This window comes from Propithecus coquereli, unplaced genomic scaffold (genome assembly GCF_000956105.1).
Source record: "Propithecus coquereli isolate 6110/MARCELLA unplaced genomic scaffold, Pcoq_1.0 Scaffold689, whole genome shotgun sequence".
NCBI lineage: Eukaryota > Metazoa > Chordata > Mammalia > Primates > Indriidae > Propithecus > Propithecus coquereli.
Window position 1 is genome coordinate 405177 of NW_012152940.1, and position 15269 is coordinate 420445.

Sequence of the window (15269 nt, forward strand, 5' to 3'; positions counted from 1 at the left end):
CGCTCCCGCCGTCCCGACCAGCCGGGGTCACCGTCCGCGTCCCCTCCCCCACCACAGCCTGACTCTGGCCGCACCCCACAAACCCTTTCCCGGGCGCCGCAACGAGTCCAAGGCCCGCGCCTCTGCTCCCTCCTCCCGGGGCCACCGGCTCCCGGGCCCTCGGCCCGCCCTCGCCGCCGCCTCCCGGCTCTGCGTCCGGCCGCCAGCGGGGGCCCCCGTGCCGGACAGCGGGCCGCGCCGCGCGCGCAGGGGGCCGGAGGCGCAGGCCCGGCGCGGCCCGGAGCCCAGTGGCCCGTCGAGCGACCCAGGGGCGCCGCCGCCCGCCGAACCCCGACCCGGCCCCGGGCCCCGCCCGCGCGGCCGGCAGAGGCCCGCCCCCTGGCGCGATTGGCCGCGCCCGCCCAGCTCTGTGCGCGACGATTGGTCGGCCCACACGTCGGTCAGGCCGAGCGCCGCCGAGGCGGCGGTGGCGGCGGAGGAGAAGCGAGCGGGACCGGAAGGGTCGAAGCGACCCGGCGCCCCTCACACCCACTGCGGCGGCGGCGGCGGCGGCGGGGCGGAGCGGAGCGGGGCGGCGGGCTGAGCCCGGGCGGCCGAGCCGGCAGCGAGCAGCACGCAGCGCCGCCAGTCCTCCCGCCCGCCCTCTCCCCGTGCGCGGCGGCGGGGAGGCGAGGTGAGCCCGGCGGGCGGGCTAGGCCCGGCGGGGCTGCTGGGGCCGGGCCCCGCGGGAGACGGCGGCGGGGGCGCCGCGCGGCGGGGTCTGCGGGGCGGGCCCGCGTCTGCGGGGCGCTGCGGCCGCCGCCCTGGTCCCCCGGATGCGGCAGTCGCCGCCTCCCACCCGGCCGTCAGCAGCCCGGGGCTGCGGGCCCGCTCCCCGGCCCGGCCGCGCGGACCCGCCTGGGGGTCTGGGGCGCCATCCCTTCTGACCGGGGGCGTGCGGCCGCCCTCCTGCCCTGGGGCCCCCGCGACCTTGGCTGGGGCACTGATCCTGCTTTCCCTCGGTTTTCCCCTCGGGAAAACGGGGAAATGTCTGCTCTCCTGGACAGGGTTGTTGTCGGGCGGTGTGAGTATGGAAGCGCCTGGGCGGGAGCCCAGCGCACATTTGTGGAAAACTGGGCGGGATACTGCCCCTTGCCGGTGTGGATGTGATAGGGACCCCTCCCCATGCGCCCAGGGCCCCCTCCCCCCGCACGCCTCCAGTGCCTTGTCATTGCACCAGTGCCCAGAGCAGGTACTGCCCACCTTGCTTGCCACTCCTCCCTACCCCACGACACTGCTCTTCCTCCCACTCATCTGCTCAGCTGCCTTGAACATGCCAACCCCCGGTTGCCCCAGGACCTTTGCACTTGCTATTCCCCATGTTTGGAGTTGTCTCCAAGATCTTTGGCTCTTTCCACTCCTTCCTCTGATCAGATGTCTCATTTTTGGTGAGGCCTTCCTTGACCACCCTCTTTCTTCCCTTAGTCCTTCTGTTTCGTTATTTTGTTTAATTTCCTTCCTAGCACTCACTCTGGTTTGAAACTATTCTGTTTATTTCTGTCTCCCCCACTAGGATGTAACTTTATGAAAACAGGTAGCTGTCTGATTTGTCCACTGCTTTATCCCAGTGCTTAGAAAGCACACCGTAAGTATTCAGTAGTATCAGTTCAATGAATGAATGAGTGATCTAAGGAATGACCCTGCCTGCTTGTTGTCTCTGCTGTACCTGTTCATGCAGTGGCTTCTAACTTGTGACACTTATAAGCAGAGGGAAGCTTCTTCTCATTTTGTGAAACATTTTAATGTCCTTGACCCCTTTATTTGGTAACTGTCAGAACAAGCTGTGATACAAAATATTACGTTTTTGTAATAGTTTAGCTCTAGCTTTCTTCCACACATTCAGGAGACATTTCCTGAATTCTGCATTTTCTAGGTCACACTTAATGCTCAGCCTCAGGGACAGAAAGGAATAGCAACAGGGTCCCTTCCCCCAGAGAGTCCAGGAGCTCAGTGGGGAAGGCAGGCGCGCAGACAGCCGCAGGACAGTGCGGGGCACCTGCTGCCGTGGGGGGGCTGCGCCGTGGAAACGTGGAGGAGGTGACAGGTGGCGCGGGTGGGCCTTGAGGTGATGAGAAATTTGCCGGGCAGGGAGAGGCACAAGTGAGAAAGGGCAGGGCCAAGGGAAGATCTTAGCTCAGCGTGGAGCTGGGAACCGGCCTGCAGGGCCAGGTATAAGGGCACAGAGTGGCAGGGACCCCAGAGAACCGGAACCTCACCCAGCCATTTTCTAAAAGAAGGCAGAATTCCAAATTTGTATTTATGCTCTTCTGATTTTTAAATGTTGGCAATAGCTAATTAAAATTTTTTTAGGACACTGTGATTCCAGCCAAATACAGACCTTCAGCTCGGTTGCGGGACAGTCAACCTCCAGGACAGGCTGTGTGGGAGGGAGGAGCTGCGATGAGCTGGAAAGGTAGCCTAAGGCCAGGGGAGGCCCTGCTTGCCTGGGTACCAGCCCCGGTACTCATTTGGTTATCGTTGGAGCCCTGTGATTAGCAGCTGTGAAACCCACTTTTACCAGGGGAGAAATAGAGACTCATGGGAGTGCAGTCGTCTGCTTCATAGCAAGCAGCTGGTAAGCGGAATTTGAACCCAGGCCCCCCCCAAACATTCTTTCCTGGGTCCCTTGGCTCTGAGTATTCTCTGTTGGCTTTTACTGTGTTCTGGAAGAACATGTATTCAATGTTTTCCTCCATTTAACCTTTTTTTTCCTTCAAAAGGATCCTGTAGGGCTGAAAATAATCCTATTTTGTATAGTCTTCTCTGGAGAGCTTTGATTTTCCTGAGAATTTAATTTGCATGGTGCCAGGACTTTAAAATAATTTGTTGACAGATTAAAGTCTGTTTATTTCGTTCCCTAAATAAATGTTAGAAAGTATACTGGAACTTGTCTATTTAAAATCTTAATTTTCTGGGTAAAGAAAAGTGCCAGATGAAGCAATTAATGCTGAGTAAACCAGTTGTTTTCATGATGCATAAGATAAAAGCCAGATGTTTTTCTTAAGAGTGTTAATTTGGCACTAGGGCAGCTACTTTTGGTCTAAATATGTGCAGTAGTTATACTTCACACTTGGTTAGGAAGGTCCCATTTTTACATAATTTGCCTTAATAATTCATTCTTAATTTTTATTTGGCCTTAATAATTTGTGATTGATTATATGAACTAGTTTCAATATCAGTCTTTTTATTTTAGCCATCTATTATGAGGGCTTTCAAACATATGCAGAAATCGAGTGTCCAGCTTCAACACTTACTGACTTCTGGCCAATCTTATTTCATCTGTAACATCCTCCAGTTAATGCATTTACCTCTATATTATTTTCATGCAAATCCTGCGTATCATATTATTTCATCCATAGATTTTTCAGTGTCTATCTCTAAATAAGGACTCTTTTAAACTTCAAAAACCAATAATTCTTTAATATCATCAAATAACCAGTCAGTATTCAAATTTCTAGTTGTGCCATGAATTTTACAGTTTCTTTAATATTAATAGTTTGAAGGTGGATCCAGATAAGAACCATACATTGTGATTGGTTGATATGTCTTTTAAGTTTCTTTTAATGTGTAGATTTCACCTCTACTTCTTTTTTGTTTTCCTTGTAGTTTATTTGTTGAAGCAACTGGGTTGTTCAGCAGCATTTCCATAGTTGATAACTGATTGCATCTCTGCAGTGTGATTTAATGTGTTTCTCTTTATTTGCTGAAAATTAATAGCTGGATCTAGACAAGGCGTGGTCAGATTTAGGGTGCATACTTATGTCAGGATGCCTTCCTAGGTGGGCTGTGTGCTTCTGTCTAGAGACACCCTGAGGTTCTGTGCCCATCCCGATTTTACAGATGAGTACATTCGCTTGCCCCAGGTCACCCAAATAAATGGCAGACACACTGGGAGTCTAATTCCAGGATCCTGATCTTACCCACTGCTCCACTCTGCCCTACCACATTTACTGTGCTTAGTTTTGCCTTTAACAGACATTTACTGGGCACCCACTGTGTAGTTAGTAGAGGATTGAGAAATAAATCAGACACATTTTTGGCCCTTAAGGAACTCAGAGTAGCAGCGGAGATGGACCTGCAATGCAATATGAAACGAATACAGATCAAGTGGTAAAAAGGGGGCATGCCCGGCACAGTTCGAAGGGAAAGGATGTAGAAGAAAACTTAGAAGAGAGGCAGGTGCTTGAACTAGATTTTGAAGGAGAACGAAGGTTGACCAGGAGAGCAAAGGGGAGAGGGAAGTCGTCTCAGGCAGATGGAACAGCTCGAGGTCTGAGGTGCGCAGTAGCCTGCGCGTCCGCTGGTCCCAGGTGGTTTGACGTTGCCAGAGAGTGGGCCAGGGCCTGCTATGCTGTTCCAAGGAACCGAATCTTATTGTCAGGCAGTCAGTCTTGGGGAGGGAATTCAAACAGGAGAATGGTATGATCACTGCATATTTTCAACAAATCTCTGTTCTTAAAATCCCTTATTTAGAAATAAGTATAAATTCACAAGAAGTTACAAAAGTAGTACAGAGAGGTCCCATGTACCCTTCACCCAGTTTTCTCCAGTGGTTGTATATTTACATAATTATGATACAGTATCAAAACCAGGAACTTGGCATTGGTGCAATGTGCGTACAGTTCTTGTCATTTTTTAATCACATGTGGAGACTTGTATAAACACCACCACCACAGCAAGGTTCAGAACTGGTTTATCATCCCAAAGATCTCCTTGTGCTACCCCTTGAAAGCCACGCCACCTTACCCCGGGCAGCCACTGATCTGTTCTGCATCTCCATAATTTTGTCATTGCAAGAATGTTGTGTAAATGGAATTTTACAGTATGCGACCTTTGAGATCAGCTTTTTTCACTAAATATAATGCCCGAAGATCCACGGATCGGGAGTTCGGTGGTTTTAATTGCTTAGTAGTAGTCCACGCGATGGATGTGTTTAACCATTCACGCACCGCAGGACATTGGATTGTTTCTGGTTTTGAGCTATTACAAATGAAGCTGCTGTGAACATTTGTGTACAGGTTCTCGTGTAGACAGATCCCTCTTCCTAAGGTGGCGTGTGTGCAGTGGTTTGCACGCGTCCGGAACGGAGACTGGAGAGCACTTCTGCTGCGTCCGGGTCCCCGGAGCCATGAGAAGGCCTTACGCAGGGCACTGGGGGTGTGGGCTTGAAAGGGGCAGAGTGAGCAGGCCTGGTGGATGAAAGAGGGCTGGTGGGGAGGGTCCTCGCTGGGTCCTTGGCAGTAGGTGAGGCGATAACCACATGCTAGTTCTTACTCTGTGGCGGAGTGTGTACGATAGCTTAAGAACTGACGTCTGGAGGATGGCCCTGGGAGACTGTAAGGTTCTTGATTATCAAAGAAAAGTTACGTTGTTGCACTAAGGTATTTTTCTTAAGAATTAAAGTAGGAAAGTAGAACAATTTGCTGAAAAAATTTCAATAACAAGTATTAAAAAGTGATGGTAAGAATCTGCTTTTAATCATAGCTGTCAGGTGGGTATTTTGAAACTATTGTGATTAAAGGTTGAATTGAATCTGTGGATCACTGACTCACCTTCATCATCAGGGGAAAAAGTGTTTTGGTAGGGGAAGCCAGCAGGATGAAACGGGAAGGCCTGGTCCTGACCAGCCTTGGACACAGGGCTTTGCTTTCTAAATAAAATTAGGGATGTCAGAGTGGTGTGTTGGGAGGAACATGAATATTGTGGTCAGACCACCTAGATTCAAATCTGGGCCATGCTGGGAATTTGGGCAACTCCCTTACTGTCTCCAAAACTCTGTTTCCTCATTGGCAGAGTGGGGGTAGTAAAACAATGCCCCTCACAAGTTGTTGAGAGAGTGTTTATAAAGGCGACGTGGACCCTGGCCCACTTTCCTGCCCCCAGTCTCACCTGCCTCAGACCCATCCTCCATGCATGTGTCAGAGTGATCATTCTGCAGCTCTTCCTTTAACATTTTTTGTTTAATCAGTTTTTAAATGTGAAATGTGTGCACGTTTTTGTTTAAAAAATCAGAACAGAAAGTTATAATGAGAAGAGTGAAAGTTTCTCATTTCCTCATTTCCTACTATTTCTCTATACTTCCTAGCATAGTGTGTGTGTGTCTTTTTATGTAGATTGTCATTTATTATGTGTACTCTTCTTCAGCTTGCTTCATTTCCTGTATGTATCTTAGACATCTTTCCATATCAATACATAAAGTCCCTGCATTCTGTTTAATGGCCTTATTATACTTTTATGCCATAATTTATTCAGTCAGTCCACAACGTACATTTTAGGTTAGTTCTGTTTTTTTGTTTGTTTGTTTGTTTGTTTTTTGCCTATTCCAAGAAAAGTGCTACAAACATCCTTGCACAAATATCTTTGAATACTTGGACACATATATTTGTCAGATACGTTTATAGAATTGTGGTTGTCAGGTTAGGATTCATGTGCATTTAAAATTTTCATTAGCTATTACCTATGTTCCTTCCAAAAAATGTTTTACCAATTTACAGTTCTGACCACATGTGTGGAGGTACTCATTTCTTCATGCTCTGGTTGATACTGTGAACAGACCTGAGCTCAGGTCTTGCCTCCTCCAGGAAGCCTTTCTGCATATCCACCCATCTCTCCCTGTACTCATTCACTCCCTTCCCTGCCCACTTTTGAGGAGCTCATGGCCTGGGGGAGGAAGGCAGACCTGCAGAAGCCATTGCGGCTCGGCCTGCCGGTGGTTGCGGCACCGCGCAGAAGCAGCGCAGAGGGAGCCCATGCTGGACCGAGGGTGGTGCCAGAGCAGTACGGCGCCGCCCGTGTGGCTGCATGAAGAATTCGTGTGCTTCCCACTTCGTAAAACTGTGTTCTGAGCCCCACTTGATGGTCTATTTTGTTGAAATATAATCTCAACAGTTGACTCACTAATAGCTAAATTACATGCTTTCTCAGGTTACCTTCAGGTTCTTTCTCTTGCTCTCATGAAGCCGAAGCTTGACAGAGAAGGTAGCTTTGACAGCTTCTCTCTCAGGTGATTTTTTTTGCTTCCTAATAAGGGCAACTTATTTTAATTTTAGAATTGTTTTAAATCTTGAGATGAAATTATATTAATAATTCTAGAACCTAGTATGATTGAATGTACTCCCAAAATTAAAAGAAGCTAAGCTAACATTGTACTTACTAGTATAGGTTACAGCCAACTGTAGCAGAGACTTGCAGACTGCTCGACGGGGTTGAGGCTGATTTGTGGCAGTCCCGACATGGGCAGGTGGCCCAGAATTGGGGGCAGCTCTGTGCCACAAGATCCTTCAGGAATCCGGCTGGTGGGCAGCTCTACCATCAACAGCATGTGACTTCTGTCTCTGGGTCTGTGACAGCTGGTCCTTCCGCTAGCAGCAAGGGAGAAAGATAGATTTGGAGAGCAAGCAGCTTTCTACAAAAACGAATGTGATCTGGAAGTTGCGTACATTACTTCTACTCACATTTCATTGGCCAAAAGTTGGTCAACTGGCCATACCTGGCTGCTGGGAAAGCTGCCAGATACTGTCTCTAGTTGAACAGCCATTTGTCCCACAGGAAAGGCGAAGCTTCTGTTACTAAAGCGAGGACGAGGACAGGAGGAATGAATCTTGGAATATCTCAGCACCTGTGCACACCTCTGGGGGTTTGATGGCTCCCACGGCCCTCAGGACCGAGCCCAGATGGCTCCTCCCGGGCTCATGGTGATCTGGCCTCATTTTCTCTCTTCGCTCCGTTCTCCCTCTGTCCAGCAAAACTAAATCTCAAATGACTTGCCACATTCAGAGTGTGCCTCCACCTGTCTATAGATGCTACTTCTCCACCCCATAACCCCTAATCTTTTTTATCCTTTGGGGTTTAGGACCCTCCATGTGTGGGGTCTCTTCCTGGGTATGGGCTCCCTGAGGACAGGCACTGTGTTCTAGCACAGGACCTCATCTGCAGTGGGTGCTCAGTAAATGTTTTGAAATGACCAGTGTTGCTGGTGCGTTTATAATGTTGCAGAGAAGCAGCTGCCCCCAGTAGAGCAGTTGTAGTGGGTGCCTGCGTTTTTGCCAAGTCTGCCTCTAATCCTTTGCACTTACCCTCCTAGCCAAGCTGAGCAATTCACCATGTCTGGGCACAGTCAGTTTGAGCTCTGTGCCTCTGCTGTCCAACTCTGACAAAATAATCTAAGGCAGATGCCGCCTCCTCCGTGAAGCCTTCCTTGTCTTCTGTACCCCTGCCAGAGGGTAGGATCTCTTTTGCCTTTTGATTTTGTTTACATTTTGCTTATGGCCCTTACCTTGTATTATAATATGGATAATAGATTCGCTCCTCACACTTCTACCCCCAATAGAGAATTACATGCTGCTTCAAGACTAGTTCCATGGCCGGGTGTAGTGGCTCACACCTGAAATCCCAGCACTCTGGGAGGCTGAGGCGGGAGGATTGCTCGAGGTCAGGAGTTCGAGACCAGCGAGAGCAAGAGTGAGACCCCATCTCTACTAAAAATAGAAAGAAATTATCTGGACAACTAAAAATATATAGAAACAATTAGCCAGGCATGGTGGCACATGCCTGTAGTCCCAGCTTCTCGGGAGGCTGGGGCAGAAGGATTGCTTGAGCCCAGGAGTTTGAGGTTGCTGTGAGCTAGGATGACGCCACGGCAGTCACACTAGCCAGGGCAACACAGTGAGACTCTGTCTCAAAAAAAAAAAAAAAAGACTAGTTCCTGCCTGACCATGGTGTATTGCCTATAGTACTTACCACTTTCTTGTCCAAAGTCACCCCCTAAATGTTGAGTTGAATTGTTTCAGCCTCCTGCAAACTATAAATAAGTTCATCTCTAGAAAAGGATATTGCTTCAGATGTCAGTAAAATGGAGCAGTATTGTGGGGAATTACTAAATGCCGTTGTATGGGTCAGATCAGCAAAGATTTATTGAATGCGCACACCCTCCCAGGGACCAGGGCCTCCCTGTCCGCGGAGTTCGAGATGCCATGGTGAAGGACACAGACCTGTTCCCCTTCCTGGAGCTCAGGGCACAGTGACCTGGCAGCCCAGGTCAGCTCCTGAGTCCCCTCACAGGAGTGTGGCCTGGGCAGGTGTTCCAGCTTGCTCCGCCTTGGATTGCTCCAGTGTAGCGTGGGGCTGATAATCCCGCTGCGTGGGTCGTTGTGCGCGGTTGTCCAGCATCGAATGCAGTGTGGTGTCCCTGGACCCGCCCTGACCCGTGCTAACGGCTCTCGGCAGGAGCAGCTGGTCAGACTAGCAGCTGCAGCTGCAGCCACCACCCTGGGAACGGTGAGAAAAACAGAGCAGTGGTCAGCTCGAGAAATTATTAATTTGACTTCAGTTCTTTGTTTTAGATGTTATTAATTTATTTCCATATTTAAGGAAAATCCTCAACACTATTGTGTTGAAATACAAATCATCACTACAAAAATCTCATTGAGTAGATGTGAAATATTACATGGTAGAATAAAAAATCAAGGAATTTCATGGAGCTGTAGGATAAAATTTGTTTTTTTAGGCAATATGGGATGTTTACATGTATGATTTTATTGTAGGGTTTATAATTTTAAAAAAGACCAAAATAAACCACTTGCTGACTTTTTTTTTTCTTTCCTCACTTGCTGACTTTTAAATAAACGTCATCAGACAAGAGCCAGGGAGCCAAGTAAATGTAACCGCCCCCTGATTTCTGCTTGCTTGTTTTCCGTGTAAAATCATCCTGGCTTCTGCAGAGTGGGAACCGTACGTAGCCTGCCGCCTAAACCCTGTGGTTTCAGTGCTGCTTTCTGGGGCCGCCAGTTTATACTCAGACGCTCGTGAATAAACTTCATAGTGTTGATAGTATTGACTGTGGCTCACAGCAGAGTTCTCCGTATGCGGATCTCTCTACCGAATGCCCGTGGGGTTACAGGACTCGGGGGCTGCAGCCCAGCACCGGGCCCCCTCCTGAGGCAGGAGCACACCCTGGGCACGCACAGCACACCAGTGTCACCAGTCCTCTAACCGCCCGTCACTTGGCGTATGAATCTTGCTTTCTGGTTCATCACCTTAACCTCACTTAGCAGAAGACTGGTCCATTTGCTTTTCTTTAGGAACTCTAGAAGTGATCGCTGGAACGTCGCCCCATCTCTGGTTGAGACAGCTAGGCGTAAACTGGTCCCTCAGGAGGCAAGCTGATGGGCGTGTACCGTGACGTAGTCTTTTCGTGGCCGATAGTAATGTGTAAATTCTTTTCCCCACGGGTGGTTCTTTTCTAATCTGAACCCTTAAAATGTGGTCTTGCTGGGCTCAAAATTTCTTCCTTTTATAATAGTCTTATACCACTGAAATGTCTTTGCATTTTTTTTGTGTCTTGCTTAGTTAAGTTCAGAACTTGGTGAAACTGAGTTTATCAACTTAATAGCCAGGTTGTCTTACATACCAATGAGTTTGAGATGCTATTAAGTGAGCTGTGTGCATACAATTTCAGTGAGAACGCACATTTTGTTTTTCCTTGAAGGAATTTGACACCTTGCCAGCCCGTGGAACATTGCATGACACGCATCATGAGTGACAGCGAATGTGACAGCCAGTTTTACAGTGTGCAGGTGGCGGACTCGACCTTCACCGTCCTGAAACGCTACCAGCAGCTGAAACCCATCGGCTCTGGGGCCCAGGGGATTGTTTGGTACGTGTGGTCTGTTTCGATAGCGTGGATTAAGTTTTTGCTATAATGGAAAGTAAAACTGAATCATCAGAATTTAGAAATACTGATGTTAAGAAATATTCTTTGTTACAGGTTTATGAGCTAAATTGAACCAACCTGTTGCTCTAGTTCTGTGTAGTCAGGCTGTAGGGTACAAACTCAGATTCTTAGAACGCTGCATAAATTTAAATAGGCAGCAATTTTTCTTTTTTTTTTTTGGTTTGTTTCTGTTTTGCTTTTTTTTTTTCATTTCGCCTGTCGTTATGATATCAGAGTAGTAGGTATGACAGTGAGCTGTAACAGAAATTTGGCGTTTTATTCATTTCTTCATCATGGCCACCTTTTCCCCTCCCCCTTTTATTCCCAATCACTCCTGTTCATTTCCAGGCACATCATTGCAGTGCCTGCCGTTCATTGGCAGGATGAGGCAGTCAGTGTCATTATCACTCCATGGATTAACCAGGAAGGGATGCCGTGTGAGGGTTGGGCTGGCCGTCTCTCCCTTGGTGTCTCACTTCAACTCTGTGTCCAGCCCAGGACGTCAGAACCGTTAGTCTGACCCTGAACCTTAGTCTCTTGCATGGTAAGACAGTCAGCTGCCGCGACATCACTGGCCAGCTAAAGGTAAAGTTTTTCACATGTTTTCTAGACTACAGTTATCAGCACTTCCCAAACTTTATTCTGGGCAAAACTCTTTTTTTTTTTCTTTTTTTGGTCAATGAAAACAAGATTATCTTTGTATCTACAAGAAACTGTGACGAAGCTAAACATCTGATGTTTACAGCTGGTAGGAAGAGGGGATTCAAGACGAACGAGAACTCTGTGGGAGTTCTGGCAGGAGAGTTCAAGTTTACATGTGAAACTGTCGCGCTTGGAGAGTCATCATCAGCGGTTTTTAACGGATCATCTGTTGCAGAGACACGTGATCAGGGAAATCGGTTGTTTTCTTCAGCTTAGGTGGTTGAAGGCCCTGGGAGCTGAGAGGAGATTGCAGTCCAGAGCTTCTGAGAAAAACTAACAGGGGAGAAGGGGCTGTTTGGAAGGAATGCCAGCCTGTGTCTAAAATAGTGATGATCTTAACTTCCAAACGGTAACACCTATGTTGGTACTGAAATCCAGTGTCGTGCCAAAAGAAGTTTTAAAGTCAGTGGGTCGTTCACATTAGGAAACTTGGATGGTAATAAAAAGTTGTAAACAACAAAATACTCTTTTTATTTATAATCCATCTCTTATTTGGAATTAGATGGTAATTTGACACAGATAATTTGGCGCGTGAGAGAGAGAGGAGAAAGAGAGGTAGCAAGAAGCAGGAAATAGCAAAGGTCTAGCTGGGGGCAGTCGTTTAGGGCTGTAGACAGGTAACCGTTTTAAACATGGGCTTCGTTTATCCCAACTGGCTTGTTATTCACTTGTTTTGAAAGTCAGTAGCAATGAAAACATTATCTGGTCACTGTGGACTCTGCCATAAACTCATTGTATAAATGGCGAAATTGGGACTGAGAAGGTTTGTTGACTTCTCCCCGTCTCACGGGGTGTCAGTGACAGGCCTGGGCTTAAAACCCAGCTGATGGCCTTTTGGGACCAAAGATTTGTACTGAGGAAAGGTTTGTTGATTACTTTGAACCACTGGTATTTTTTGACATGACCTAACCTCTCTTTAGAATCTTAGTAATAATGAGTAAATATTCACTAAATGCTATTAGAAAGTTCTCTGTTACTTGTCTTTATCTCTCTGTAAGACAACGGTTATGTTCAAGAACAGTTTTAATTTTTATAGCTATAACTGATACTCAGTTTTATGGTGTCCTCCCATCTTATGCTCTGATGGAGAAAGTGAACGATTCGTAAGTGATTTTAGCTTCCTTTTCCCCCTTTCTCTTTTGTGTCCATGCTTCACCAGCCTGTGAGGCACCAAGTGGAACTGAGAAGCAATCTGGTTATGGTACATCCTGTTTTAAAAAAAAAAGCTTGCTTTTCTTAAAATAAACTCAACAGTAGATTAGCTACAACTTTGACAGGAGGAATTGGGTTTTCTATCATATTCCTTCTTAAAACATTGCCGTTATACCTTTAATTGATTTGATGATCCCAAACTTCCTTTTGTCACTGTTGTACTTTAAAATCATCTATCCATGATCTTTTGGGGGTGTGGTAGCAGAGTAATGGCCCTGCCAGAGATGTCCACATCCTGACCCCCGGGATCTGTGAGCATGGTACTTCACATGGCAAAAAGAACCTTGCAGATGTGATCAAATCAATGATCTTGCAATGGGGGTCGTCCTCGATTAGCGGGGGGTTCTTCGTATAAAGAGAAACGAGGACGGTCGTAATCACAGATGATGCGATGGCAGCAGAGTCTGGAGCGACACAGGCCACAGCCGAGGAACATGGGCAGCTGCTCAAGCCGGAAAAGGCAGGAGCAGATTCTCCCCTCGCGCCTCCAGAGAGCGTGGTCTTGCTGACACCGCGATCTCAGCCCTGTTTAAGACCCATTTTGGACTCTGATCTCCAGAACTATAAGATAATAAATATGTGTTGTTTTAAACCAGTAAATTTGTGGTAACTTGTTACAGTAGCAATAGGAAACTAATACAGGGGGGCATGTGTGTTTTTACATTTTTGAGAAATAAAATATCATAATAGCACCAGTGTATGATTTATACAACTAGTTAATCTTCTGTATAAATTAGAGCTTCATGAAGACCTAGGGCAGGTGTGCAGATGAACCAAAGTGCAGGCAGGGCTGGGGACTTTTACAGGAGTAAATGGAAGAGCTGGAACCAGAATAAAGTATTCTGACTCCTAGTTTTGAATTGTTTTTATAGATGTCTTTGATTTGTTTGTTTCTAGGTTTTTGTTCCTTAAAAACATTAGTAAAATTTATTAGGAAATAAGTTTTAGAATGTTTATCATTTTGAAGTATTAATAAATATCAACTAAGTAATATAGTAAAATTAAGTAATTGCAAGATTGGGGAAAATATATGTACATTTCTTTCATATGTATATTTAGTTTTTCTTTCTCCTTGTAAAGTCTCAAGTTCTTCAAGCCGTGCGTGGTGGTGGCACTTGTAGTCCCAGCTACTCAGGAGGCTGTGGCAGGAGGATCTCTTGAGCCCAGGAGTTCGAGGCTGCAGTGAGCTATGATCATGCCACAGCACTCCAACCTGGGTGACAGATCAAGAGCCCGTCTCTAAAAAATAAAAAACAATAATAAATAATATTTTAAAAATCTCAAGTTGTTCCACCAAAAAGTAAAGATTATTCAGTTTATGAAACAGTTCTATGAAATGTTCAACCTTTTAAAAAAAAGTTTAATATTCAGTCTGGCAGTACTTAGAAGTAACAATTACAGTATAGCTGTAATCAGTATAGCTTTAATATTAGTATATATAATATATATTATATACAATATAATAATAGTATAGAAATAATCAGTATAGCTTTTATTCCTTTTTCTTTTCCTCTAGTTCTGTACAAGCGTGAGCATTGGCCTGATCCTAATACTGTTTTATTTTCTATTAATATAAATAAATAAAAACATGATGTTTATAGTAAAATTTGTATGATGAAGGAGACAAATGGCATAAGGCATACGGTGGGTGTGATTCAGGAGACGTGAGTTCTTAATCCAGCTCCGATCCTCATAGCAGTGGTTCTTTGTGACCTGGGCAAATCACTGTTTCTTTATGGGCCTTAATGTTTCCACCTGTAATGAGTAGTTTGGAATTTCTGATTTAAGACAGTAGATCAGACACCTAAACAAAGGGAACAAGGATGGTAACGAGTAGATGAGAGTTTTAACAAATGTGTAAAATGTAGAAAGTAGTTGGAATCTTGATACAGATAAAACCACAGGGGAAGTAAGAGTAAGTAGACGAGGCATTTGCAACGAGGAAGAGAACCTGTCTGCAGTAGATCGCCAAAGAAGCCATGGGCACAGAGGTGACGGCATGGAAAATGAGGATGAAATGAGGGGCTAAAGCCAGGGCTGTGAATTAACGGCCGGCCTGTGAACAACTGCTCCAGTTTGTTCTCAGCATTCCCACCCCTCCCCCACGCTCAGATTTGCCCTTGGAAAGCTAGTAAGTTAGTGAAGAATTATTAAGTCAGAATCCAGGGAAAGACAGAGGCCTGGTAAGGAGAGCTCAGCATTCGGGTCTGTCTTTGCCGTGGGGGCATTCTGGAAGGGGTGGCTGAGAGATTGGGTAGTATTTTGGGCTGCCTTGTGGCTCGGAGATGGATTAGAGTCCAGGGCCCTCAAAGGAGGCCTAGTGAACTTCCTTGCCTTGTGTTGGGACCGATAAAAGCTGCCTCCTAGAAATAAAGGTGGCCCCGAGATAGGCCCTTGCAGGCACTGCCACTTAGCTTCAAATCATCTCATTGGCTGAATTTGTGCAGAGTTTAGTTCTAAATGCTAGGCTAGTGTCCCCAGATACCCAGCAACAGTAAATGTAAATTCTTTCTGGGGGAAGATAGTATCACACTAGGTAAAATTATTTCTAGATAGCAAACAGTTTTACAATTGCGAGGTCCAGTACACAATCAAAAATAACTAG

The 15269-nt window shown here is 46.5% G+C and overlaps 1 protein-coding gene across 2 annotated transcripts in view; it reads left to right on the top strand.

The window, feature by feature from the left end:
* Window positions 1-556: 556 nt before the first annotated feature.
* MAPK9 (mitogen-activated protein kinase 9) overlaps window positions 557-15269 on the top strand; it is a 47546-nt gene continuing 32833 nt past the window's right edge. For both annotated transcript variants that reach the window (XM_012660892.1, XM_012660891.1), the window contains exons 1-2: window positions 557-673; window positions 10526-10693. In XM_012660892.1, coding sequence (XP_012516346.1) covers window positions 10560-10693 — 134 coding nt within the window. In that variant the 5' untranslated portion in view covers window positions 557-673; window positions 10526-10559. The remainder of the gene's footprint in view (window positions 674-10525; window positions 10694-15269) is intronic.